The sequence below is a fragment of the Eupeodes corollae genome, chromosome 3 (genome assembly GCF_945859685.1).
Source record: "Eupeodes corollae chromosome 3, idEupCoro1.1, whole genome shotgun sequence".
NCBI lineage: Eukaryota > Metazoa > Arthropoda > Insecta > Diptera > Syrphidae > Eupeodes > Eupeodes corollae.
In genome coordinates, this window is record NC_079149.1 from 47,092,375 (window position 1) to 47,120,156 (window position 27,782).

General features: G+C 33.1%; 1 protein-coding gene across 3 annotated transcripts in view; it reads right to left on the reverse strand.

Moving 5' to 3' along the window:
* Window positions 1-211: 211 nt before the first annotated feature.
* LOC129948813 (uncharacterized) overlaps window positions 212-27,782 on the reverse strand; it is a 336,858-nt gene continuing 309,287 nt past the window's right edge. For 2 of the 3 annotated variants that reach the window (XM_056059873.1, XM_056059872.1), the window contains one exon: window positions 212-3,970. In XM_056059873.1, coding sequence (XP_055915848.1) covers window positions 3,861-3,970 — 110 coding nt within the window. In that variant the 3' untranslated portion in view covers window positions 212-3,860. The remainder of the gene's footprint in view (window positions 3,971-27,782) is intronic. The other variant, XR_008781963.1, reaches the window with a different exon arrangement.

The window sequence follows — 27,782 nt, forward strand, 5'->3', positions numbered from 1 at the left end:
CCAATCGCTACTTATAAACTGTTGCTAATGTGGACCAACATCACCACGTGTCAAGCCACAAAAAACATCTGGCCAACACTGGATTTAAAACGTTCAAGGTGCTTGCTATCTCTAAGCAGATTACATATAAGTTCGTTTATAGGTGTCATAACCGGACACTGTCTAATAGGAAAACACGCTAAGCGGCTCGGCGTATTCTCAAATGACTTTTACAGAAGCTGTATGGACGAGGAAGAGGAAGAAACGGTTCTTCATCTTCTCTGCACATGCCCTGCTCTAGCTCGAAAACGCAAGAATTACCTAGGAGAATTCTTCTTTAACGATCTAAACGATCTAAATCATATCGGTATAATCAGCCTCTCACGTTTCGTAAGGGACTCAAACTGGTTCCATTGAGCTTATGAGGAAGCCTCAAGATTCATGTGGTATCACAATGGGCCATTAAACTATTCTAAGTGTGTCCGTTTCCATCTTGGACAGCCACTAAAACTTAACCTAACCTGGTAAACAAACAGATGCAAAATCTTGGATGAAGTTGGATTTGAGGATGCTCTGTACATAATAGACGATGAAGAAGCTATTTGCTTCCGATTTTTAGAAGGTAATTATGATCTGTTTTTTTAAACTTCAAAATTGACTTATTTTGTTTTCGTTTTGTAGATGACCAATTTGCTAGATAGATATTGTCCATCATTCTGAAGTTGATAAGAAACTTTCTTGCTTACTCAAGATCCAAACAAAAAATAACAGTTCTTTTCTCCAAGTTAAAAGTTCTTTTATTTTGCTGCACTATGTGCGAAAAATCCTAATAATTTGAAATCCTTAATAAACTATTCATTATAGATGTCAAGACTAGTTTGTTCACACTTTATTGGCTATTCTAGTTGGTGGTGCCCCTTAAATGGTTTTTTAAGAAGCATTGGATAACCAAACGAATATGTTATGCAACAAAAGTTCTTGCGTTGGTCCCACCATTAAGCTAACTCTTTGTCTATTGTGAACAAACCAACTGAAAATCTTACCGCAAAGCAGCTTCTGCTCATTCGGAAATGAAATCGAAATTCTTCCGAACTATATCTAGGTATTGTCACTTCATATCATTGAGCTAAGAGGAAATATAACATAGATTATTTATTAAATTGTTACGCACCTATTAATTTATCATCGTCCGGACGAATCAGTTGAATTATCCATTAAACATTTTGACTTCTAAGCTCAATTGTTTCTCTGCTTTTTCTGAACAGCTGAAAGTTGTTTTTATTTTTTGACAGCTATCTCAATACATTTATCCAACTCGTTCAACAAGGTATCTAAAAGTCCACCTATGCAAGATAGCTTATTCCACACGAGATTGAACGCAGCCAATGACACTTTTGTGTTCCTTTTTTTCAGAGCTACAAACTTTTTTTTAGATTGGGGATTTAAACTACAAACACGAGCATTTTACATGTGAAAAAGTGTGAGTTGAATGTTCAGCTGTGTTGCAGATAAATTAGAAAGAACTGAGCCCAGAACTCTCATAATGCTCGGGCTCTGTTCAGAGATCTATTGTTTCGCCTGAATAGATTTTACGCCATATTTTTATTTTCTATTAAGGCGTTGTTGGTTGGCTGTCATCAGTGTTGACAGTTAATATTAGACCTGTTCAAACTCCTAAAATTTTAATTTAAATCTAATAATAATTTTTAAGTTAACTGGAAAATAAATGAAACTTATTATAAATGATTTTTTTGTTATGCTTAGTGAAACAATAAATAAGTATAACGAATTAAAGTAGAGTTAAACATACACACATAATTATACTTTGTTCCTAATATCTAATATAATAATTATATTTAATTTCAGTATAAACAAAGTCAGACATTTGCAATTATTATTTTTCAATCTTAACCAAGTTTTCTTTTTGTCAATTTGTTTTTTTTTTTACAAATTGACATTTTTTTTCAACAACTTCTTATAAAACACCATTACAATAATTTTTGTTTCTATTTTATTATTTTTTGGTTGTAATTTCTCATATTAATTATTTTTTTTTTAATACTTAAAGGCATTTATTGCATTCTTAAAACAAATCTAACGACATTTTACTCTGTAACTTACACACAAACTCATTAATAGGTTTTTGTTTTGTTTTCTCATTGTTGTTGTGTTTTTTTGTTTAAATTTATTTATTTAATTTCATGTAAAATACCTGTAATACACATGACTAAAGCATTTTTATTTTAAAATTTCTTTTCTTATATTTCTGTAAACATTTATTCTTATTTTAATGCTTTTAACAATTTTTTTTATTATTGACTTCTTTTTTTTTTGTTTAATTAAAGATGAATCACATACTTTAAAGTTTAAATGGATTTAAACGGAACATTTAACCATTTTGTTTTAAGAGTTTTACTTTTGTTTTTCTTCTTATTTTGCTTGTGTTAATCTCATTGCTGGAAAAAATCCTTTAAAAATACAAATTGTCATAGAAACTCCCTCTTATAAATTTATACTCAATTAATGTTTTCAAAATTTACTTCACTACGTCACGTTGCGCCGCTGAACGCTTTTGCCGGCGCCACAACGTCGTTTGTCGAGCCGTTTGTCGACAATAACGACATGGACGACGTCGAAGCGACGATGACGACGAACGCCGGAACTAATTTATTGAATGTCAACTGCAATTACGGTAATTCGATAAACATACACACACAACCTTGCTGTCGTCGAAGTAGCAGGAGGTATCATATAAATCCTTTTTTCGAGTAGGGGCATTAAGCAAAGGTAGAGGGCAGGGCAGGCAGCTGGAAGCAGGATCTCCCAGAGGATGATTTAAGGACATGTTGTGTGCACGAGTTTCTGCTTCTTTAACATTCCTGTCACACGATACTGGGATGATGATGAAATTTGAAAAAGAATGATAGACAGTGACATCGGATGTCCTTCGTAAAGGTAGGATGCAGCTTTATTTATCTAGGTAGATACCATCATCGTGATGGTGGTCGCAGCAATGATATATCCATTCACTACCAGTTTGAATAAGGACACACATCGTATCAAAAATTGTCAGCAGTGGATGTAGTGAGGTGAGGCAGGATATAAAAATGTACATACTCGTATAAGAAAAGTTCATTCGCCTGGAAGTGTGACTGAGTGCGAGGATACATGTGAACGGCGATGATGATGACGACGACGACGAGGCTTATGCCGATGCCGGGATATTATTTCATTAGCATGCCAATGAAGTTCAGCCACGATGATCCGTGGATCATTGGATCCGTAGATTGGTACTGTATCAACCTTGTGCACGCTGTCGTCAGTCTCAGCCTCAGCTTCAGCTTCAGTGCCAAGCATTTTGAATAATATTTTCAGTTCCAGCGATGACACGGATTATAGGGAGCAAACTATAATAATTGTACTCATGGTTGATGAAGCTATTCTTCACATTTCTAGTGATGTGGTGTGATGGTGGTGTCGTTTCACAGCATCGTTGTCGTCGTTGTTCTCATCCTCAACCTCAACATCGTAGTGAAACCGGAAGGACATAGGCAATGACACTCTGCATTTTTTTGATTCAACATCACAAACCCACATTTGAGTACATTTATAAATACATATGTTTGTATGTAGACAGAGGTGATGGAATGTGGAATTTACTATTTGCTGGTCGACATTCTGTAGGCTTCTAGGTTATTATTTATAGACTTAAGTATATACTCTACTGCCATTGATGCTGCAGAATAATTTCAAACGAAATGAAATAAATTTGCGTGCAAAAATTGCAAGAATCTACGTACATTTGATCCTGTTTCTATGTATGTAGTTACAAATGCTAATGTTTCACTAATCACATCGCTGAAGATCCTTTGAAAACTTTGTTATGGAATTTGTTCGGCCGCAGCACTAAGGGATGCAGCATCGGTAAAGTTTTTCGCCAATCTAGCACGATTTATGGATTCTTGCATAAGCCTTTCATTTTCCTGGCGAACTGTAAAATAGCAAAAAAAAAAGGATTTGTTTTTAATTTTTCAATATTTTCTTATATGGTGTGCATATTATAAGTTTTCGACGTATGTACATTATGCATGAGCAGAATATATTTTTTTTTCAAATTTAATTCAAGTTGTATGTTGCCAGTTAGTTTGAGTTTGCTGACGCTAGGGATATGTGTGAACTCGAGCAAGGATAACTGGATATAGGTACCAAAAAAGGAGGGGATACATCATGTGTGAAGGGTATAAGGTTGTTTCAAAGTGACTCATTTTTCGAAATAAAATATTCAAAACAGGTAGAACGCGTGATGATATTGCTTATGAATATTTCATAAACACACTTTGCGAGATTCAAATCTAATCGTGTGAGACAAACAGTCCGTGTTTTTCTATTAGTCATAAAGTTGAAACACTTGAATGGTTTATAATAAATGCCAAACATACCTAATTCAAATCGCTTTTGAAACTCAGAACTCGTTTTGGTTGGTTTAGAATAAAATTATGTCATATGAGATCTGTTCGATTCCAAGACTTTACTTCATAGACGATTTTTTGGCAGAAAACATCCAGTTAGATATACTGGAGAAGAATTTAAAACAAATTATAGTAAGGTCTTAAAATTATAGTAAGTTAAAAGTATAATACATATTTAGCAATGAACTAGATATTTCAAAATTTACAAGTTTTGTGACTACATTTACGTAACATGAACACGTATTAAAAGTGACAGTTCTGAAAAAAAACGAAGCAAACAAACCTTAATCTGTGGATCGGATCTATTAATTTGAAATTTAAGAATCTCAGAAATCAAATGAAGCTCAGAAGCAAATTACAATAAATAAACGACATTTTGAGGTTACATTTTTGTAGTTGAACGAACTTAAAAAGGATATGAGTATACTGACATTTTTTAAAGTGTAAACACAATGCGTGCGTTAAGTAGTAATTGAAAGTTTTAAGAGGTGATTTTGTGGCACATTGGTCATAAAGATTTTAATAAATTATTTCTTAACATAGAATGTTTTTTTTTTTAATAGCTCCCTAAACTAACAAACTGTTGCTTTGTCAAGTAAAAATTACATCATCACAAAAACTGGAAAAATACTTTTTTTTTCTACAAACATAGAGAATATTTTCCGGTCATATTTTCCGACTAAAATGTAGAGCGATTTTAAGTGTAGAAACCATCGTATATGAAAACGGCCTGGAAATTAAATTGTTGAGGTCATGTGAAAGACAATCTTATGGTGTCTTGAATGCACTACTGAGCTTTAAATTCACAAATTTTAAAATCTCTCTTCGTATTTCAAGAACACTATTTGACTCTCCACAACTTTCTTGATATTTCAAGACCATCCTTTATATTTCAAAACCTTCTTTCATATTTCAAGATCTCCCTTGATATTTCAATACCTTCACTACAGAGCTATGAATAAAATTCACAAATTTTAAAATTTTACTTCTTATTTCAAGACTACTATTGAACTCTTCAGAACTTTCTTGATATTTAAAGACCATCTTTTATACTTCAAGACCTTCTTTCATATTTCAAGAACCCCCTTTGATATTTCGAGACCTTCACTACTAAGCTATGAATAAAATTCACACATTTTAAAATCTCTCTTGGTATTTCAAGACCACTATTTGTCTCTCCAGAACTTTCTTGATATTTCAAGACTATCATTTATATTTCAAGACCTTTTTTCATATTTCAAGACCTCTTTGATATTTTAAGAGCTACCTTGGTATCACCAAATCACTTGATATATCCAGAACTTGGTATCAATAATGACTCCTCTTAAAATTTGTAGACCTCCCTTAATATTTCAAGAGCTCCCTTGGTATCACCAGACATCCTTACTATTTTAAGTCCCTCCTTGGTATCACCAAGGACAATTGGTATTGTTAGATACCCTTGATATTTCAAGACCTTCCTTGGTATAGTTCGACATTTAAGACCTTCATTAAACTATACAGACTCTCTAGACCTTTCTTGATATTTCAAAACCTTCTTTAATATTTTAAGACCATTTTTTGATATTTCAAGACCTCTCTTGATAAGTCAAGAGATCCCTTGGTATCACTAAATCCCTTAATATTTCAGATCTTCTTTGGTATCAATAAGGATATCCTTTAATACTTTCAGACCTTCCTTAATAGTTCAAGAGCTCACTTGGTATCACCAGACCCCTTGATATTTCAAGATACTTTCCTTGGTATCAATAAAGATTCCATTTAATATTTTAAGACCTCCCTTAATATTTCAAAGCTTGCTTGGTATCACCAGACCTCACCAAAGACTCCCCTTAATATTGTAAGACCTTTATTAATATTTTAAGACCTCGCTTGACATTTTAAAGCTTCCCTAGATATTTTTAACCCTCCCCCCCAAATTTACACAATTCCTTTAAAATTTTAAGACCTTTATCGGAATAGACAAACCTTTCTGGATAATTTAAAACCTTTTTTCGTATTTCAAGTCATCTTTTAAAATTTCAATACATCCCTTTTTATCCCTAGACCCTCCTTGATATTTCAAGATCTCAGTTAAATTTTCCAAGACTCTAATTGTAATCGCATACACCCTATACAATTTCAAGTCCTCCCTTGAAATCTACAGACACCCCTTAAAATTTGAAGACCTCCCTTGAAATCAACATATCTCCCCCAGTTCGGATTCGGCTTAAAACTGTAGGTCTCATCCAAGTCTGACAACAGTACTCACACATAGGAATGGTTGAGAGTTGAAAGTAACCCAATGGACTGTGGCGCCACCTAATTTATTTTATTTACCTGCATATTTAAAGACCTATTTTAAAATTTTTAAACACTCCTTACATTTTCAAGACCTCCTTAAAAATCTACATTCCTCACCCAATATTTCGAGGCCGCCCTCGAACTAATTTGATTTTTCTGCGCCTACCTTGTCATTTCAAGGACTCTTCTCAAAACTACAGGCCTCCCTTGATATTCCAAGTTTAGTGTGAGGCCAGGAAAAAGAAGGCTTACTAACAAAGTAATATATGTAAAGATATGTATGTGAATGACATTTATATTTAGGGGTAAAGCATTCCACATTCTTGATGTGCGGCTGAAAAACGAATCTCTATATTTAAAAGCTCAAAAGTAAACTGAATACTGATTGGCATTCCTAAAAGTGAAAACGACTGAAATGTTTGGGAGAGGTGATGCATAAAAGTCAGTCTCTGAAAAACCTTCAAATCTATTGAAGTGTTTTTTCGTAAACACCAGCAAATATTTTCATCCAGTATGTTTTTTGGCACCAAAAGAATTCAATGTTACCTCAAACTTTGATATTTAAAAAGCCAAGAGCACATAACTTTTTCGATTCATCAAAAAGTTCCGCTAGCTTAATTTTCCAACTTTTCTAAATTATTAAAATTAAAATGTTCGCCTAAATAAATGCCCAATATTTCTTTTCACAATTTCTCGAATCAGTGACAAAATCAATTAAAGGTGTTGGTCAAACTTTTCACACACCTTTCCAAACGTTTTTCTTCTATCGCACATCGATTGGCTTAGAGCCTTATTTGTACATAATGGAGATAATCTCATATCCCGACTTTGGGATAAATATCTATTTTTCTATTTTTGTGTCATCTAAATATACTCACACGGGTTTTATGTAAAACAACATTTTTTAAACCAAATACGGTCACCTATGTTTGTTGGTGTGAGTGTTAAGCTTTATTTGCATAAAGTGAAATTGGATAAATGATTTATAGAGTTTTGTTTTGCGTGTTGTTCAGTTAAAATCAAATTAGTCTCCCTTTCAGATTTTGATTGCAATCAATATGTATTTTTTTGTATTTTAGGGATGTAAGGATCATGACTTCTTTTATTTCTATTTTGTAGTTTTTTAACTTCTATTATGTGTGCAATTTGACGTTGTTAGGAGACGGTTGTTTTTTACTTCTTTAACAAATTTTAATCCTAGACGACACGAAATAGTGTTCTGTAATATGATTTTGGAAAAAGGAAAGAAATGAGGCATTTATGCGATATCCTTTTACCTCTATCTCTAAATCCTATCAAACAGAGCGCTAGAGACCTTCTCCTAAAGGTTCTTCCAAAGGAAGGTAGGCTACGATGTATTTTTTATTTTTTGCGTGTGGTTTTGAAAAACATCATCCGATAGACAGTATTTGGCGCGACATAAAAGGAACAAAGCTCTCCCTCCTTACTCCTTCCGATGTTTTGTGTTGTGCTTTCGAATTTTCTAAAAGGGTTGGCTTAGGACGAACAAAGAGACTGTTATTAGATGTGGAGTTTGAGGATTTAACAATGGGCCTTAATCAGAGTATGGAAAAACATACTTTCTTTTTTCTGATCTTTGTGAAGTGTTTGTTTAAGAATGTCAGGCTTAACGCGCCTGTGGGGTTTATGTTTTTTTTTTCTTTGAATCAAAGAGTGATTTCTTTCTGATGACAAAAAAAAATAACAGTAATTTGCACAATTTTGATAAAATGAAGAATGAATACAAAAGAAGAAGTATGACGATGCCGGGAGGTTTACATTTACGAGTTTAAATAAATCAAATCTTTTGGAAAATGTAAGGGGTTCAAAGAATATTGTATTTATCTAGGATATAGGACATTCAAATGCATATTATATATGTATGAACATAATTTAAGACAGCTATTATTGTAAAGACATTTTGATGGTGAAGATGTGATTTATGGGATAAAATTGGTTTTGGTATTACATTAGCGTCAAAGTATAAAGTAAATGGGCGATTCTCTGTTAAAAGGCGTAATGGTTTGATAAATGTCCAAACTAAAAGATGTAAAATCAGGGATTTTATTTTGAGCAGCTTTAATTATTACTTAGAGAAAAGTTGTTTTGAAGGTGCCCTATGTTTTTTAATTTAATTTAATGTCACAATTGAAATATCCCAGAACTTAAAATTATGCATTGATTGTAACAGAAAACAATTATGCAAATATTGGAAATAAATTGATAGACTTTAAGTTTAAATGGACCCCGGCTTTAAGAACTAGCACGCGAGGCAGAGCAAGCGGAGGGTGTTATTTTGGGTTCAAAATAAAGCTGAAATATGTTAAATGCAAGAAATAAATACTAAACAGCTTTGGATACTACCTTCATATGTAAACTGCAATAATTGGGAAAAGGACTTTGAACAAATAACGGAGGTAATTAACGAAAGAGGATCTTCAAACTTTATGCTGATTGGTGATTTGAACGCAAGAATCGGTCTTGTGTCAGGAGTAATGAACGAAGTAAAGGGCATTTTGAGGCAATCAAAAGATACCATTTGTAATACCAGAGGAAGGAAACTGTTAGAATTATGTGATTCATTTGGACTTCGTATTCAAAATGGAACCAGTTCGAGTGATTTTGTGAGGGAAATCATCCATTTTGTTGAGGACAAGGTGCATCAGTGATAAATTATGCAATTTAGGTGAAGATGGGGAGCATTTTGTGAAAGATTTTGAGATCAAAAAAATCCCATGGTCGGATCATTTTCTAGTGGTTGTTACTTTCCAATGGCTTATACAGCTAAACGAAGAAACCTTTAACACGCTTTTACTTCCTAAACTCAAATAGAATATCTCAAGAATCCAGGCACATAGACAACAACTTGATTTGAAACTTCAATCACACAAAAATGTAAACTTCCCCAAATTATAAAGTCATCTTACCCTCAACAACAAGGCTGTGGAAAAAGGAGCAAATTTATAAAGGAGCCTTGGTTTGATGGAGAATGTCAAAAAGCCCGTAAGAAGTCCTTTGAATGGTTGCGAAATTTCCTGAATCCTCAAGGATTATTTAGAAGAAAATATTTAGAGGCCAACTCTCAATATAAGGATCTATGTAAAAACAAAAAGAAGACTTATGAAGAACTACATGCTTCTAAACTGGCATCCTGCAAAAACACCACTGATTTTTGAAACTTGCTTGCGAATTGTATGGTAAATAATTCGCAGTCCATAAGATTCAAACATTCTATCCAAGCATTTCATAGAACTATTGAATCCAAGCAGCGTTTCAACAACGAAATCCTAGATAGGGAAATCAACCTTCAAGAAGTGTAATTAATTCTAGGATCTCTTAAAGTTGGAAAAGCGTCGGGTGTAAATGATATTCCTGTTAAGTTCTATTAATTTTGGAACAGTTATGTTAAAACAACGTATGGTAATACTTTTAAATGGAGTATTCGAGGGACATATTTCCGTAAATGAATTTCGAGACGCTATAATCTTCCCGATACACAAAAAGGATCCTTGTTGGATGCAGCGAACTATAGTGGAATTTCTTTTCTTTATTCGACTTATAAGATTTTTACAACAAAGTTACAGAAGAGACTCACAACGTGGATTGCTGATCAGAACCTGTTAAAAGAGACTCTAGAGGGCTTTAGATCAGGGTACTCTACAATAGATAATATTTTCAGTGTCAGGAGATTAGCTGAAAGCTTTATTAAACAGGGAAGAAAATTGTATGCATTCTTAATTGACTTCATAGCAGCATTCGACTCAATCAAACGAGGTGCTCTATTCTACAAGCTATATGGCCTGGGCTTGTCTCTGAAGTTCTGACGCGTTCAAGAAGAGCTGTATAAAGGAAATCAGGCTGCAGTGTGGAACGGAGCTGAGCTTTCTGATTGGTTCACAACCACCTCGGGAGTAAGACAGGGGTGTACATTGAGTCCCATCTTGTTTTCGCTTTTCATAGATGACCTTGTACATTATCTTCCAGGTGGCGTTGATTTAGCAGGATTACGTATTAAGGCATTAATGTTTGCTGATGATATAGTCATTTTTGAGTATTCTACAGAAACACTACAACATATGATGAATAGAGTATACCACTACTGCTGTCTTTTGAACCTTACAGTCAATACTCAAAAATTCAAGGTGATGATTTTTTAGAAAGGGGGTAGACGAAATGCATCGAATGAAAAGTGGAATTTTAACGGAGAAGATATAGAATGTGTTAACGGATACAAATACCTATAGGAGTAATTTTTTCAAGAAACCTGAATTTTTAGAAACATTCTAGCAAGAAACTACCAAAGGCAAAAACTGAAATTAATATTTCATGGATAAGATGCTTTATGAACGAAAACATAGCTCACAGTAGTAAATATAAGGTATTTAAAGCAGTTGCAGAACGTATCCTTTTGTATGGCTCAGAAGTATGTGGATGTTTCACACGCTAGAGAAACTCTTAACACATTATGTGAAGAGAATATTTCGTCTGCCAAAACCTACTTCAAATTACGTGATTACGCTGGAAACCGGACTATCACCTGTATTCATAAAGACCTTTTAGATGCAAGCGGATTATTTCTTGCACGTTTTTAGTATGAACGAATACCGACTAGTTAGAAAACTAGTAGTAAAAGCTGTAGAAGACCAAAATCACTGGTACATTGGGTGGGCGAGTCTCGCAGAAGGATGCAATTTAAGTTTTAATTTAAATGTCGAATATGTATCACACAATAAAGATCTTATTTACAAGGTTATAACAGCGGTAAATGAGAAGTGTACTGCAGAATATGCAGCTGAAGCAGTTGGGTCCTTGTTCAAAACAACTTACAGTAGGCTCAAGCAAAATCTCGCAGAAAGGAACTGCTTCCATTATGCAAATAATGTAAACGTCATTGCTACGATGGTCAAGTTAAGAACCGAACTACTTAACCTGAACTTCATACCTCACAGACCCGACTTACCACTGGAGTGTACTATTTGTAATTTAGCAGAAAGAGAGAACGTCATACATTTCGTCGAAACGTGTCCAACTTAAAGGGAAAAAAGAGGCTGGGATGCGACCCACACTGATAACTTCCCATCCCGTCTGTCGATTTGTCTTGCTTAAAAGTGTGTCTATATGTACTCGTATCAATTTTTACCAAATTTGCGTACTATTTTTTTGTAGATTTTATTTTTTATGAAAAAACGGACTGTTGGATTTTTATATAAAAATTACTGAATATCGAAAACAATATTTTCTGTGAAATAAAATAAGTTTCAAGCCAATATTTTTAAGTTTTGAAAAGCTATTTGAGTAGAAAGTAAATTTTTACGAAGTTTTAGTATTGTTTTTTTTAGAGTTTTATTTTTTGTAAAAAACTGTCAATTCGATTTTTTAAAAATTTGACCAAATGTTGAAAACAATATTTCTTATGAGATAAAATTACTTTGAAGCCAATATTTAAAATTTTTGAAAAGATATTTGAGTCGAAAATCAATTTTTACCAACTTTTATACATTTTTTTTAGGTTTTTAATTTTTTTTGTAAGAAAACTGTCAATTCGATTTTTCTCAAAATTTTATCAGATGTCAAAAACATTATTTTTCGTTGCACAAAATTGTTTAAGAGATGAAATCATATTTAAGTCTTAAAATTTTGGAGGTGACAAATTTTTTTTTTCACTTTTATTGATTTATAAAAAAACCGTTATATTGATTTTTTTCAAAAAATATACCTGTTTTGTGTCACGTTACAATATATTATATAAAATTTAATTCAAGTCTCTAGCGTTTCTGGTTCGTGAGATATTTAGGGTTAACCAAAATTTTCACCTTTTTTTCAAACTGCTATGGTAAAAAAACCACCCACACAATTTTCTTGAGAGCCCTTTCTGCATCTTTCTGCCTTATTATCTGTATATCAAAATTTATTTGAAGTCGATATCTCTTCTCGTTCTTGAGCTATGGACGACGAAAAAAACGTCGCGAACGTACGGACGTACAAACGTACGTACACACGAACGCACAGACATCTTTTATTTCTTTTATTTCGACTATAGGGACCTTGAAACGTCGAGAACTGTCAAAATTTTCAATTTGACAAATCGGATCCATTACAATAACTTCCTATATGAAGTTAACAGAGGAACATGTTCATAGTATGCTGAATGAGATGGATGTCTCCAAGCTCTATTACTATTGCAAAGTTGCGTTACGATATAGATGCGGAATTGCAAATGAAGACTTCTGACACTTTAAATTTGCTAGTCATTTTTTTCTTTGTTTATTAAATTGGCCTTTTTTAAAATGTTTTTTTTTCTTTTTCTTTTTCTTTTAATTGTTTTTGTTAAGTTCAGTAATTTAATTTATTAAAGTTGTCAATCTGGTAGAAAATAATCTTTAAACCAATAAAAATCAATTATCTGTCTATCTATCTATGCATTGATTGAAAAGATGAAACATGTTTTTTAAGTCGAGAAACCAGTACGAGCACAGAGAGTATCAGCTTGGTGAAGATTATGGAGTGGTGCCATCATTGAACCAACCGTTTTCGACAATAACGCTAAGGAACTACGTTTCTGTCAACAGTGGGTTTACATAACCATAAATTTGTAGACTTTGTTTGTGGGGAACCGATAACAACAATCTGGAAATGATTGATTGAGCTTAAAGTAAATATCTTCCAGAAAACATGTAAGCTATTGCCTTAAACGTTGGTTTTACAGGGTATTGGACAAATCTAGTACTGCAAAGGTTACTGAGGCAGACACTAAATAATTCATGGGAGCGTTTGTTCGTACAAAAATAATAATTTGATTGAATTTAAAAAAGAAACTTGTGCGTGCGCACTCAAGTTATTATAATAATTAACAGCTCGAGAAATTAAGAAAAAAGGACAGGATTAAAAAGAAGATACCGATTCACATTGTAATGAGTGGAAAACATGGAGTTCGGCAAAGCATTCTACATTCGTGTAGTGCGGCTAAAGAAAGAGTAACTTTGCTTAGCAGTTCATCCAAAACTGAGGAGCATTTCTAGAAGCTGCTACTAATGTTACTGGCTATCTTAATAAAAATAATAACGATAGGGATGAGACTTTGCGGCGGTATTTAAGAGTACTAGATGTCTTTTGAATTCTAACCAAGAGACTCAAGAGTGTGATTAGAGGACCAGTCCAGATATAGGAATTGTATAAATTATAGCCAGTTCAAAAAGTGCACATAACTAAAACCAACAGCTGTTCAGTCTGCTCGATGCAAATACCATTCCCTTGCGATTAGATACAGCATTGAGTTTTCGAAGCATTTAATTCTACACAATTTTTGATTCCCCATTGAAAAATGGTGACCAGACTTGTAATCAATGAACTTATCATACGTTGCCGTTGGTAGTCCACATCCAAAGTAAAAGGATGGGTATCTTATAACGAATATGAAAAGAGTGCTTTCATCAGCGGAAAAATGAAGTGGGTTAAAAAGTTAAGACAAAAAACGATTTATAAAAATAAGAAAGAGTTTCGGAGAAAAAACGAAGCCTTGCGGCACACCAGTGTTTATTTTGTGGATATCAGATTTGAACCCTCCCAACACTTCTTGAATTGAAAAACCCGACATTTTTAAACCAATAAGAAGAGATTTGTCAATACCAAAAACAATGCATGCATTTTCGATAGAAGAGCTTGATGCCAAACTCTATCAAAAAATTTTGACCATGATTGGAAAAGATGGACATAGGTGCAATTGGACACTAGTAAAAGGGGAGGAGGATTCGTCTTTTTTATAGACAGGCTTGACAAATACGTTTTTCCATTCACTCGGAAGTAGACCTGTACAATAGGACAGATGGAAAAGCTCACGAAGTGGTTAGTCCAGATAGTTAGTCCTTTTCAGAATAATTCGAGGGATATTTTTGTGCCATCAGATTTGTGTATGAAAAGAAATTTTAAAACTCTGGCTTTAAAGTCGAGTAGAAGTCACGTCTTTATCAATTTAACAACGAACTGTGCTGCCAGCAAATTGAATTGAGTGTAATTGAAAACATTCAATGAAACCCACGATAACGTAGTGTTACACAGATATTTTATTAATGGCTAGAAATTTGTATTACCTTTTACACATTGAAGAATTCGTTGCCGTAATTTCTGGTCATACAAAAATTGAATGTATCAAATGTGTCCCTTAGAAGTCTTTCTAGCTTGTTTAAACTTATTCTTTGGCTTTATAAAGTTAAATCTTTGATCCTTATAACCTTATTACAGCTCGAATCAAACCATGAGTTTTTTAGCTTTCCCAAAGAAGTTATTGTATTGGGTCCGATTTGTCAAATTGAAAATTTTGACATTTCTCGACGTTTCAAGGTCTCTAGAGTCGAAATAAATTTTTTTTAGAGAGAAGTGTGTGTGTGTGTGTACGTACGTTCGTACGTTTGCGACGTTTATTTCGTCGTACGTATAGCTCAAGAAAAAGGAGAGATATCGACTTCAAATAAATGTTTTTATACAGATCATAATACAGAAAGATGCACAAAGAGCTCTCAAGAAAATTGAGCGGTTGGTTTTGTTTACCATAGCAGTTCATCTCGAAAATAATTTTGTGCAACAAAAAAAAAAGGTTTTTAACTTCTTTTAAAATTTTGAGAAAAATCAAATTGACAGTTTTTTTTTTATAAAAAATAAAAGCATTACTCAAAGCTGGTAAAAATTGAACCTTGACTCAAATATCTTTTTAAAAACATGAGAAATAAAAATAAAAGAAACTTTAACAAAAATTGGTAAAAATTGATTTAAGACACAAATATCTTTTAAAAAATTTGAGATTATGGCTATTGTTATTGTTATGGAGATTGTTTTCAACATTATTACAAAATTTAAAAAAATCGAATTGACAGTTTTTTTACAAAAAACAAAAACCTAAAAAAAAATGTATAAATATCGGTAAAAATCTATTTTCGACTCAAATATCTTTTCAAAACTTTGAGATATTGGCTTTAAACTACTTTTATCTTTTAAAAAATATTATTGTCAACATTTTTTTACAAAAACTACAAACCTAATAAAAAATAACAAAGGTTAGTAAAAATTTATTCCTGACTCAAATACGTTTTCAAAAATTAAAAATATTGTCTTCAAATATTTTTTATTTCACAGAAAATATTATTTTCGATATTCAGTAGTTTTGTTTATAAAAATTAAACACTCCATTTTCTCATAAAAAAAATAGTACGCAAATTTGGTAAAAATTGATGTTCAGTTCTTGATATATCTCAAATTAATTTTATTCATCCAATTTGGAAAATTTTAAGAAATGCTACTAAAATTGATAAAAAGTTGTTTTCTACTAAAAATCTATTTAGCCAAACTAGATTTTCAAACTAAACTATTTCTTGATATGAAAAATATTGTTGTTATTTAATTTTTTTTTTAAAAATGATTCAACTGACAACTTTTTTAACCAAACACAAAAACCTACAAACTGTTAAGCAAGACAAATCGACAGACATAACATAACATTTCTTATTCCAAGAAGAATTAAGTTTGTAACCAATCTGCGCTGGAATCCACGTCACTAAAAATATAAAAATATTTTCCCTACGCTCAAGTGTTATGAGTGAAATGATGGTTATTACGTGTTACAGAATATCGTCGTTTTACGTGGTTTTTACTATTTGACACCACTTCATTATTATAAGTGGTTTTAATAGATTTATTGTTGGTACCACACTCAACTCATGACATAGAAATATTGTCAATTATTTTAATATACCAACTGTTTTTTTTTCCAGCAATACGCAAAAGAACCTTTAATTGGGAAATCACCAGTGTACAATTTCGTTGGAAAAATATTAAAAATATGACATTTTTATGATGCACAAAACTTATACATTGAAGTAAAATTTATCATGAATATTTGCTTACATAAAAGTTATTGCGTCAAATAAACAAAAGCACGTCAAGCAAACAAAAGCACGTCACATATTTTTTCTAGCTAAATTTCCAGGATTCACGTGAAATTACATGCAAATTAAAATGTCACATGCCACAAACAAAATTTCTCTTCCTTAGAATTGTATGACTCACGTGAAATATCCTGGGACAGTAAAAAAAGATCTACGTAGGCTTTTGATGATATAGAATTACAAGCAAAATATTATAATCAAAATAAATTGAAAGATAATATTTTGTTTTCAAAGAATGACTTTTCGTATCTTAAATAGGCAGACACATTACTGTATCTTAATAATAATTATTCTTACTTCTTAGATAGGTATAAACTTTCTAATTAAATGTAAATAAACAAGTTGCTTTACGTATAGAAGTTCAAGTCAAGTCAGTAGTTGCATTTTGAACTTATGTTGACGTTTCATTTCCCTTATGAAATCAAAAGTTTCATAATCATTTTAAAATAATTCATCGCAGTTATCACACTTGTCATTTTCTGCTAGAATACCGTTACATTTGTAATGTATATTATATACATTCTAGGTACAAAGATGACTATGTTTCGGTGTGCTCTTCTTCATGTAAGACCTACACCATTTATAACATATTTCTGCATTCACTTTGCATATAGTATGTAACTTTCACTTTAATTAAAAAACTTTTCCCTGAACTCATTAATAAAAGTTTGTTGTGTTTTTTTTTTGTTTTGTTGTTCCTCAAAGTGAAAATATTAATAAAAAAATAAACATCACAATGTACCCCTAGACCTAGACTAGTATACCTCTCCTACCAACCAACCAACCAACCGACCTATAAAATTCATTGCAAAACAGGATTTTAACTTTGAAACAACAACTTTAGTGAACAAAAATTAATCACAACAACTGTCTGAGAAAACTATTGACTTTACATTCGTTTTTTTGTTTTTGTTTTAGTTAAACGTACAAGTTTTTAAGTTTTATCCTTGCAAGTGTTTATTTAAAAACAAATTAAAAAAAATGATATTGCAATAAGATAAAAATCCTTATCCTTTCTATAGACCAGTCGGTTGGTAGGTTGGTTGGTTGGGTTGGTTGCTTGGTCGGTCGGATGTGGTCTCGAAAACCAGGTTTTCATTTTCCATAATCCGCACACCTGCATCTTCTGCAACTATAAATTACAAGCTTCAGAGGATAACCATTGTCATGGACTTTATCCACTGTTGGATTGGAAAGAGTAGGTAAAGGGAGAGATGGAGAGGAGTGTGGTGGAGTAAATTGTTGGTCCCATACCTTAACTCTCCTTTTCAGTTAATAGAGCATGAATTTATTGGTATTGTTTACCACTATATGTTGAGTTGATGTAACTACATAACTACACTGCCTTACCTATACCAACCAGCCCAAAGTACATACATACACTTATAGACTAAAAAGGACCTGGATTTAAAACAAGGAGGGAAAAAATGTAATGTGGTATTACTTAGTTTTTTGTTGTTCTTATTCTCTTACTGGATTTGGGAGGCAGTTGTAAATTATCGATTTTATATGTCGGTCGGTCGGTCTTTAGGCCAGTAGGTAGATCTAGGTAGGAATAGGAAGGTACATGTTTCAACTCCATTGTGTGCGGTTAAAGATACAAACCACAAAAAAATATGAAAAAAATTAATGTTAACTTCGGTATTCTTTTCCCGCCCTGTTGGTTATATCGTACGATGGGGCATGGTTGAGAAATCACTACTGCCCCAAACGAGCATTTAGTGGAAAAATGTGAATCGCTGCTTGTAATGCATTCTTAAACATATTTTAACCATATACCGACCTAGAAGAAAAATGCAATGGCCTGTAGATGCAGGGTTACCTTATGTTGTTTTTTGTTTTGTTTTTATTTTGTACTTGTAAAAGAATTTTAATGAGTTCGAGTGCAAAAATTGTTTGTGATCAGTTTTATTATTTATAGATTAATAATATAAAAGTAATTTCCAATAACTGGTTGTAATTTGAATAGCCCACTATTTCGAAAACTGTCACTTTTGAAGCTGTCATCTTTTGACATTTGCTAACATTATTTTAAATAAAACGATTCATTCTTCAACAACATGTTGAAATTTTCAAATGACTATTTGCAAAATTAATTACTTTTGAGTCAGCAAAAGTGAAACGGGTTGAAAAAATGTATTTATTGGGACAAGTTATTCATGTGAAGAATAAAAATAATGTGCGTCACTTATAAGCAACTGAAAATATTGCTGTTGTTGAAGTGTTGACGAAAACCTAGTTTTTTTGACCCGACGTCGATCTTTACAATAAAACACTCTACAAACAATATACTAACGCAGCATAAAGTCTTAAGTCTTTAGGCTTCAAAAGTTCAGTTTACAGAAAAACTCCAGCTTATTGATCACCAGCAAAGGGGTAGTATCTTCGCTGCTTGGGTTCTTGAAATGCATTAACATAATATGAATTTTCATCGAAAAATCATCTTCATTAATTAGGCTATATTTCACTTCAGAGGCTACATTATTAAGCAGAACAATCAAAAAGTGATCGTTGAAAAGCCTCTTATTGTGAATCTGCTACTGCAAATGAAAAGAACTGCGTAGTTGGAAGTTACGAAGTTTATTTAGAAAGTTATTTATGTTCACAACGTTTATTTTCCACAAAACTGTCAGCGAAGCTTAGTATCACACAAGTTACGAAACAACTACAATTTTACTAACGAAATATTCCTGATCATGTCATTTCTGGAAGAGGTGATCACAATTGGTCACAATAATCTTGTGATTTACCTTCTTAGGAATATTATCTTTGACGCCTCATTAAAGATATGACTTATGCCAATACAAGAATTTTAAGATGGAACTCGTGAAGTTCTTCCGGGCATACAACTACAAATTTGGAAATTGGTTCTGGAATTTCATGAAAATGATATTGTGATTCTTCAGTAGCTATTTGTGAGTGATATTGATTTTTATTGTTAATAAAATAGCCAACACCTAACAATAAAAAATTCTTTTGCTTTCTTATATAAAATAATCGTTTTTTTTATGTCAAAATGAAACCTATTATTGGTAAACCCTGTACCTAAAATGTCAGCCCATTACTGTTGTTTTCTAATAAAGGGCTTAATATTTTCAAAAAAAAACTTTATTGAACCTTATTTTGATTTTATTATTTAAGTATTTCTTGCCCTGTTTTGTTTTAACACTTTATCTGTTTTTACCTTCTTAAGGGTAGTTAAAAATTGTTTAAATTAACAACAATATTTTGCATATGATGAAATAATTTGATTTCAAAATCTATTTTAGTTTATGAGATTATTAATTGAAACCCAATTTTTACCAATTTTATTAGCATTTTTTTAAAGTTTTTATTACTTATATATTTCTATTATTCATGACAAATCGAGAATCGAAATTCAATTTTTACCAATTTTGCTTACTAGTTTTTGTGGATTTAATTTTTTTTTTATAAAAACTCACTGTTGGATTTTTATAAAAAATTATTTCAATGTCGAAAACAATATTTTGTGTGAGATAAAAATAGTTTGCAGCTAAAATTTTTAAATTTCGAAAAGAGTGGAAAGTAAATTTTTACCAAGTTTTAGTATTGTTTTTATTAGGTTATTATTTTCTATAAGAAAAACTGTCAATTCAATATTTCTCAAAATTTTAGCGAATTAAATTAAACTCTATAACAGTCCATAACTGTCGATCATCTCTAATGGAGATGGCGCAACAGTTTAATATTCACCTTTGCTGGGTGCCGGGCCATAGAGACATTCCAGGTAACTGTAAGGCAGATGAACTCGCCAGGAACGGTACAGTACAACCCATCCTACCACGTCTGGCAAGTACTGGCATACCAATCGCTACTTGTAAACTGCTACTAATGCAAGACGCTGTGAGGAGGGCAGGCACCAGGTGGACCAAGTGTCAAGCCACAAAAAACATCTGGCCAACACTGGATTTAAAACGTTCAAGGTGCTTGCTCTCTCTAAGCAGATCGCATATAAGCTCGATAATAGGTGTCATAACCGGACACTGTCTAATAGGAAAGCACGCCATGAGACTAGGCCTATTCTCAAATGACTTTTGCAGAAGCTGTATGGACGAGGAAGAGGAAGAAACGGTTCTTCATCTTCTCTGCACATGCCCTGCTCTAGCTCGAAAACGCAAGAATTACCTAAGAGAATTCTTCTTTAACGATCTAAACGATCTAAATCATATCGGGATAATCAGCCTCTCACGTTTCGTAAGAGACTCTAACTGGTTCCATTGAGCTTAGGAGGAAGCCTCAAGATTCATGTGGTATCACAATGGGCCATTAAACTGGCCTAAGTGTGTCCGTTCCATCTTGGACAGCCACTATAACCTAACCTAACCTAACCTAGCGAATTTAGCAAAACAATATTTTTTTATAAAATAAAACTACCTTGAAGCCATAATCTCAAATTTTTAAATAGATATTTGAGTCGAAAATCAGGGCCTAGTGACTTTAACCTCTCAACCATTCCTGTGAGCCAGAAATGGAAGGGACCTACAGTTAATATGCCGAATCCAAACTGCTAATTTAAGAAAGCACTTTTTCAAGACAAGAGTTACTCTTGGAGGATTTGTCAATTCCTCGCAAGAGGCAGTACCCGTGAAAAAAGTTAGGTGGCACAGGCAGGGATTGAACCCAAGACCCCTTGCATGACAGTCTAACTATCGCATGAAAAAAACGCTAGATACTTGAATTCAATTTTATATAATATATTGTAACGTGATACCAAACAAGTATATATAAAAAAAATCAACTAACGGTTCTTTTTTATAAATCAAAAAAACTGAGAAAAAAAATGTGTCACCTCGAAAATTTTACGAGTACAAAATGATTTTAACATCTGGTAACATTTTGAGAAAAATCGAATAGACAGTTTTTTGTATAAAAAATAAAAACCTAAAAAGAACATTACTCAAAGTTGGTGAAAATTGAATTTCGACTCAAATATCTTTTCAAAAATTTGAGATTATGGCTTTTTGCTAATTTTATCTTATAAGAAACATAGTTTTCAACATTCGGTAAAATTTTGAGAAAAATCGAATTGACGTTTTTTTACAAAAAATAAAAACCTAAAGGAAAATTTAACAAAAGTTGGTAAAAATTTGTTTTCGACTAAAAATCTATTTAACAAAACAAGATTTTCAAACTAAAGTATTTCTTTGTATGAAAAATATTGTTGGTAATCTTAAATTTTTTAAGAATAATTTAACTAAGAACTTTTTTAGCCCAACCCTACAAACTTTAAAGCAAGTCAAATCGACAGACTGACAAGTTTTCAGTGTGGGTCGCATCCCAGCCTCTGTTTTTCTCTTTTTTTTTAAACTAATGGAATTATTATTATTTTAGATCTGTTAAAATTCGGAGAAAAACTGTCAATTCAATATTTCTCAAAATTTTACCGAATGTAGCAAAATAATATTTTTTATTAAATAAAATTATCTTGAAGCCATAATCTCAAATTTTTGAATAAATATTTGAGTCGAAAATCAATTTTTACTAACATTTATTTTTTTTCGCCTACATTATTCAAAATAAACTGATTCAAATGAAATTGGCAAGCCAAAAGATTTGTTTATAAGCAAAACAATACTTGAAAAATATTAAGCTAGTATTGAACACAAAATAATTTAAACTTTAAATTTTGTGTATCGAGAAAAATATCAATTTTAATATAAATCTAAATTTACCAATAGTAAACACTTTGAAAGTTAACAAATCAAAGCTTTGGTGCCATCCGTTAAGTGGAGGTATTGACACTAACATCTTTTTCAGGAAAGTCAATTTGATGTCTCATAATTTTTTCTCACAAGTTAAAAAAAGGGTAGCGAACGATAAAAAGTAAAAAAAAAATAGTTAAATAAAAACATGCAAAAGTATTCAAATTTAGAATGAAATAGAGTTTGCGTTCCATAATTTTTGAAACCAGAAGGTACGTCACATATCATTTATTGTTCTAAATGGTAACCCTGACGTATCTGTAGTTGATTTGATGGATAGTTTTTTTTTTCTAATGTTGGGCAGCTAGTTTAAAGTTGGTACATAACATTCTTATATATACAAAAGTATGTTTGTCATGTGCATATTTCAAGGCTTTTTTTTAACCAGCATGAACATCTCTGCCGAAACCATTTCAAACAAAAAAAAACCAGAATCTAAAACTCTGTCCCTTGTCGTAATTTTTTTGTGTCTGCACTTAAGCTCCACAAACCCCAACCATAACTTTAATATAGTAGTACAATGATTCCGTTGGTTATCTTGCGACCTGATGACGATGACGACTGATGAAAATGAAAATGAATTGTGAAAATCTTGATTTCTATAGAAAATAGAAATTGAAAAAAAAGAACTAAACTGAGCTTTTATCAAGCACAATAAAGGAACAAAGAGCGATGGTCGGGTAAAAAATTGAGCTCTTGGAGAACATTTTTCACAAGAGAAAATAAAAAAGTTACAATGTGCATCGTTTCCGTTTTGGGTTGAAATCGAAAGTAGTTTGAAGTCTGGTGGTAATAGTTGGGGTGTGCTTTTTAATAAAAAAAATCAGAAGCCCTCCCAGGAAATAAAAGGGAAGTAGAGATTTTGGCAGTATTTCCTTGGAGACTTATGCACCTTTCTAAAAAAATGAATATCTCATAGCTTCAATTGTTTCCAAGGAGCTAAGGGGGAATGGAATAGTCAATGAAAAACCTAACGGATGAAAAATAAAGCAAAGCTTATGTGAATTATAATATATTGGAGACTTATGTTTTTATGAGGCAAAGCTGTATTTTACTTGAAGAGTTGAACACAAATTTGATTAGGGAACTTTGTTAAGTATTACAGTATTTACAGGCTTAACGATTTGGATGGATCTTATGCGTCTTTTCCACAAAAAAAAATAGTAGCTAAGTAACGTGAAAAAGTGGAGACTTTTGCATATAATTTTCTGCAATTTTTGTTGAAACCAAACTACAGTTCTCTTATATTATTTATCGATTCCACCACAAAATTATATATTTTCATACTTCATTGAAAAAAAGTGGAGACTTTTTTAAATAATGATATTTAAGAGTTTTTATCGAAATTTATCGATATTTTGCTTATACGTATCCAACCAAGAACAACATTTTTATTATTTATGCTAGCAGTACTTTAGAATTGAGTAAAAATAGTGGAGGCAGAGACATTATTAAAAATTGATCTACTACAATTTTCATCGAAACTTAACGACATTTTTCTGATCTTTTATTTCTCAACAAAAACAATGTATTTAAGCTTACAGTGCGGTACCATTCAGTGCAAAATAGTGGATATATTTTTTAAATAATTATGTTTTAAAATTTCTATTCAAACTGAACAATATTTTTCGAACAGGATGTTTTGTTTACCATCATAAACAAACACCGTACAATTTAGTGTAAACAGTGGAGAGTTTTTAAGATACTAATTTTCTAAAATGTTTATAAGAACTGAACTATATTTTTTCATACACTTTTTTGTTTCCCACCAGAAAAAAAATACTATTGACGCTTACATTATGGTACCATTCAGTGAGTTGAATTACCTATCGTAAGTGTAGAAATAAGCTGTAAAATATTTAATAAAATTGATAAAACAACAACAACAACAAAAAGGACAAGAAAAATTCTTACTGTTGCTCATACCCGTATAATGGACAGGTGTCTCCCTCGAAAACGTGTAAACCTTCTTCGACGTGTTTTGAACTTGCGTCGTACTCGAGTGTGTCAGCGTTACTATGACCACAAAAACGCTGGCACATACAAGGCACAGAAATACAGTCATGATGATGCAAACGATTCGTTTTCGTTTTCGATCAGAATCTTCGTCTTCGTCCGTCTCATCGCTGAGTGATTTCTTTTTCAGCTTTTTAGCCGATCCTGTAATCGAAGAACGGCGAACTGGATGACGAAATGGTCTTAGGACCTGATCGAAGGCAGCAGCTTCTCCCATCTCGTAGGACAATGAAGTCTTCCTCTCGAAGGATGGATGTTTGTCGTCAGCCAAACGACCCGATGTTGATGCAACCAGAGGCCTAGGACTGCGTTTGATGTCATCGAGCACGCTGACACCACCAGGTCCAACATCTCCGGAGACCGTGGCAAGTGGTCGACTATTGCGGCGGTGGGGCGAAAGATCAAAGTCTGGATATGCATCACTTATAAAGCTTTTGGATTTTTTCGACGTACTTAACGCCTCCCTGTATGTACGCACCCGCATGCTGGAACTGTGCGCTTTCTTGGTTGCTCCCTGAGCGATCGTAGCTGGACGATGGATTTGCAGCTCGTCGAGGTTGTTTGGCGATAGGTAAAGACTGTGCGTGTGCTTGCCGCCTCGTTTGAAGTGATGCGTGTGCGGTCCCGACTGTTGGGTGGGTGAAATCGAGGACGACGATGGCAGCAGGTGATGATTGTGAAGTTGTGCTTCGTGTTGTTTTTCCAGCTCCAGACTCTGGGAGCTGTGTTGGCGGGCGTGTTGTTTGCGACTGCTGATGCTGGTGCTGCTCCCATGTATCGCAGCAGCCTCTTCCAGTGAGAGTCTTTGCTCCTCGATCTTGGTGTGGCTGTTACTGCGTGATCGATTGCTCAGACTTGTGAAAAGCTCGTTCTCCAGGGATAGATTAGTAGTACTGAACAGGGGAGGCGGTCGTGAGCTCTCGAGCATGTCATCGTTCAGCGATGGATGTCGAATGGCATCTGCGTCTGTTTTCACACTAGGCCTTCGCGGTTCGTTAAAAGATCGATGGGTTCGACAGCCTCGCCGACTTGGCGATGGCGAACGACTTAAATCTTTGCCTGATGCTTGCGGGAAAAGGTAATTCCCCCGCACGCTGCTGGTGCGGCGCGACGAAGATGTCGATCCAGCGGCAGTTTGCAGCATTATCTGTTCCATTGTTGGGTCATTAGCATGGAATGAGTGCGTCTTCTTCATCTGCAATAAGGGACTCGGATGTATGTCTATCGTATCGGAACGACGGAATAAAGGCTTCTTCATCGGATGCCAGTCGTCATATTTAATGGGGCTCGTGCTGCCGGCGCCACTAACTAAATAAATATCAGGCTGGGGGAACTTAGAGAGGGGCAAAGGGAGCAGGGGTGCTGGTGGCATGGAAGCAAGTGCTGGCGGTGGTGGTAGCGGTGGTTCTTTAAGGATCAGCGAACGATCAATGATCATTTGCGGTGCCGGTGTATAATTATCTATGGCCATTGAAATTGACCGATTGATCGACTTCAGTTTTGGCGGCTTCTTTTTTGTAGCCGGATTGTCTAGGGATGATTTGGCTTCTCTGTCCATTCTGTAGCTGTGCGGTATTCTATATTGTGCAATGATTGTGCTTTGTGGTGGGCTTTTTTTAAAAAAAGTTTTTCTTTTTTTTTTTTATTAAGAGTGCTCTTTTCGTGTGTGTGTGTATTATTAAACACTCATATTCATAAAGGGTGCAGAGGTGGAATATTTAGGGGATGGTTTCAGTGTGTAAAAAGGGGGAGAGCTATTTATATTCAAAGACGATGGTTTAAGCAAAAGGAAGACTTTTTATTTGCTGATTTTTGTTTGTTTTGTAAGTGTAAATAATATTCTTTCGTTTTTGAAGTAAAGTAAATTTGCAAAAATAATTAACGGTTCTCCTTGTGCGTACTTGTTGCTGGTTTCAATGTAAATGTTTTCGTTTCATTTCACGTTCTTTAATATAGGCGTGTATTTTTTATTTTTTAACTTTTTTGTTTTATATTTTTTTTCAATTGATCAGTAGTGAATTTTTTTTTATTGTCATGTAATTTTTTTTGTTATACTAAAATGTTATATAATTCTTTTTTTGAAACATTCATTATCTCATCACGATGCACATCACAGTGAAAAAATCTATAAAAAAGTATAAAGTGAGAAAAAATTAAGTAAAGTGGTGCGATGGTGTTTTCATTTTGTTGCAAGAAGAAAAGAAAAAAATAAGAGGTGTAAGATTGTTAAAGAAAATCATTCGTCGAGCTGCAAGTTAAACCAAATATTCTTCATGTTGTTTTCTAAAAATTCAAGTATTCCGATACTTTATTCTTCGAAAAATATTTTAATTAAGAATACTATGGATATTTATGAGTGCGTGGCTTAAAAGTTAATTTCAAACAGACTCTTCAAAATGTATGTCACTCTGCCACCCTCCCCCTCATATCCTTCAAAATGTGTGCGTTTTATTCATATGAGTGGTACAACATGTTTCTATGCACAGATTTTAAATATTTCAAGAGGACATTCAATTGTATAAAACACAAAACACACAAAATAAAAAAAGAACATGAAAACATTCATAATTCTATTCAACTTCACTCCAAAGTCGGGACATTCGAACCACAATTCTACTACGATAGGATATTTTTTATTGTGTTTCTGCATTAGAAGTGCAGACATCTGACACTGTCACTCCACAATTTATTGTTATCTATACGAAGCTATATTTATATTTTGTTCTTAAAATAATAAAATACTAAAACTCGACACACAACTCATGTTTCAAAAAACCGAATATGAAGAAATAAATTTTGTGGTTTCAGTCTTACAAATTGCAAAGAGTAAGGTTGTCCAAGATATAAGTCTCATGTCTGTCATACATGTGTACCTTATAAGCTCATGGTTTTCATATTTTCTTGAATTTCCAAAATGATAGTTTCTTGAAATAGTAAGGTATTTATTTATCTTTTTTTTTTGAAATTTACTTTAAGCAATTCTATTACTTGGGTCTACTTTTGTGGCAATTTTGTTAAAAGAGAAGTTTTGGGACGAACGTCACCAGCAGTAGAGGTATGAAGTTAATTAAAAATTGTGTGTATCTTAGAATTCATTTTAATGACTTTTTACTGCAGCTCTGAAATCAAATAGAGAATGTCAATCGCCGTTTGAGGGACTTACAAAACAGTCAACTATAGCATCCAGCCCTGTGTAATTAACGTTTAAGTATTAGCTTCAGTAAATTTCCTTGGTTCTAGAAGTTTTTAACTACCAGTACAATTCGTTTGCTCTTGCACCCAAAAATCTTCAATATGAGGACTGGTTAATGTGCCTTGAACTTCCGTTTCAAGTGTCGTGCTTAAAAAGGAATACCAAGTACGAAAAAAGAGGCTGG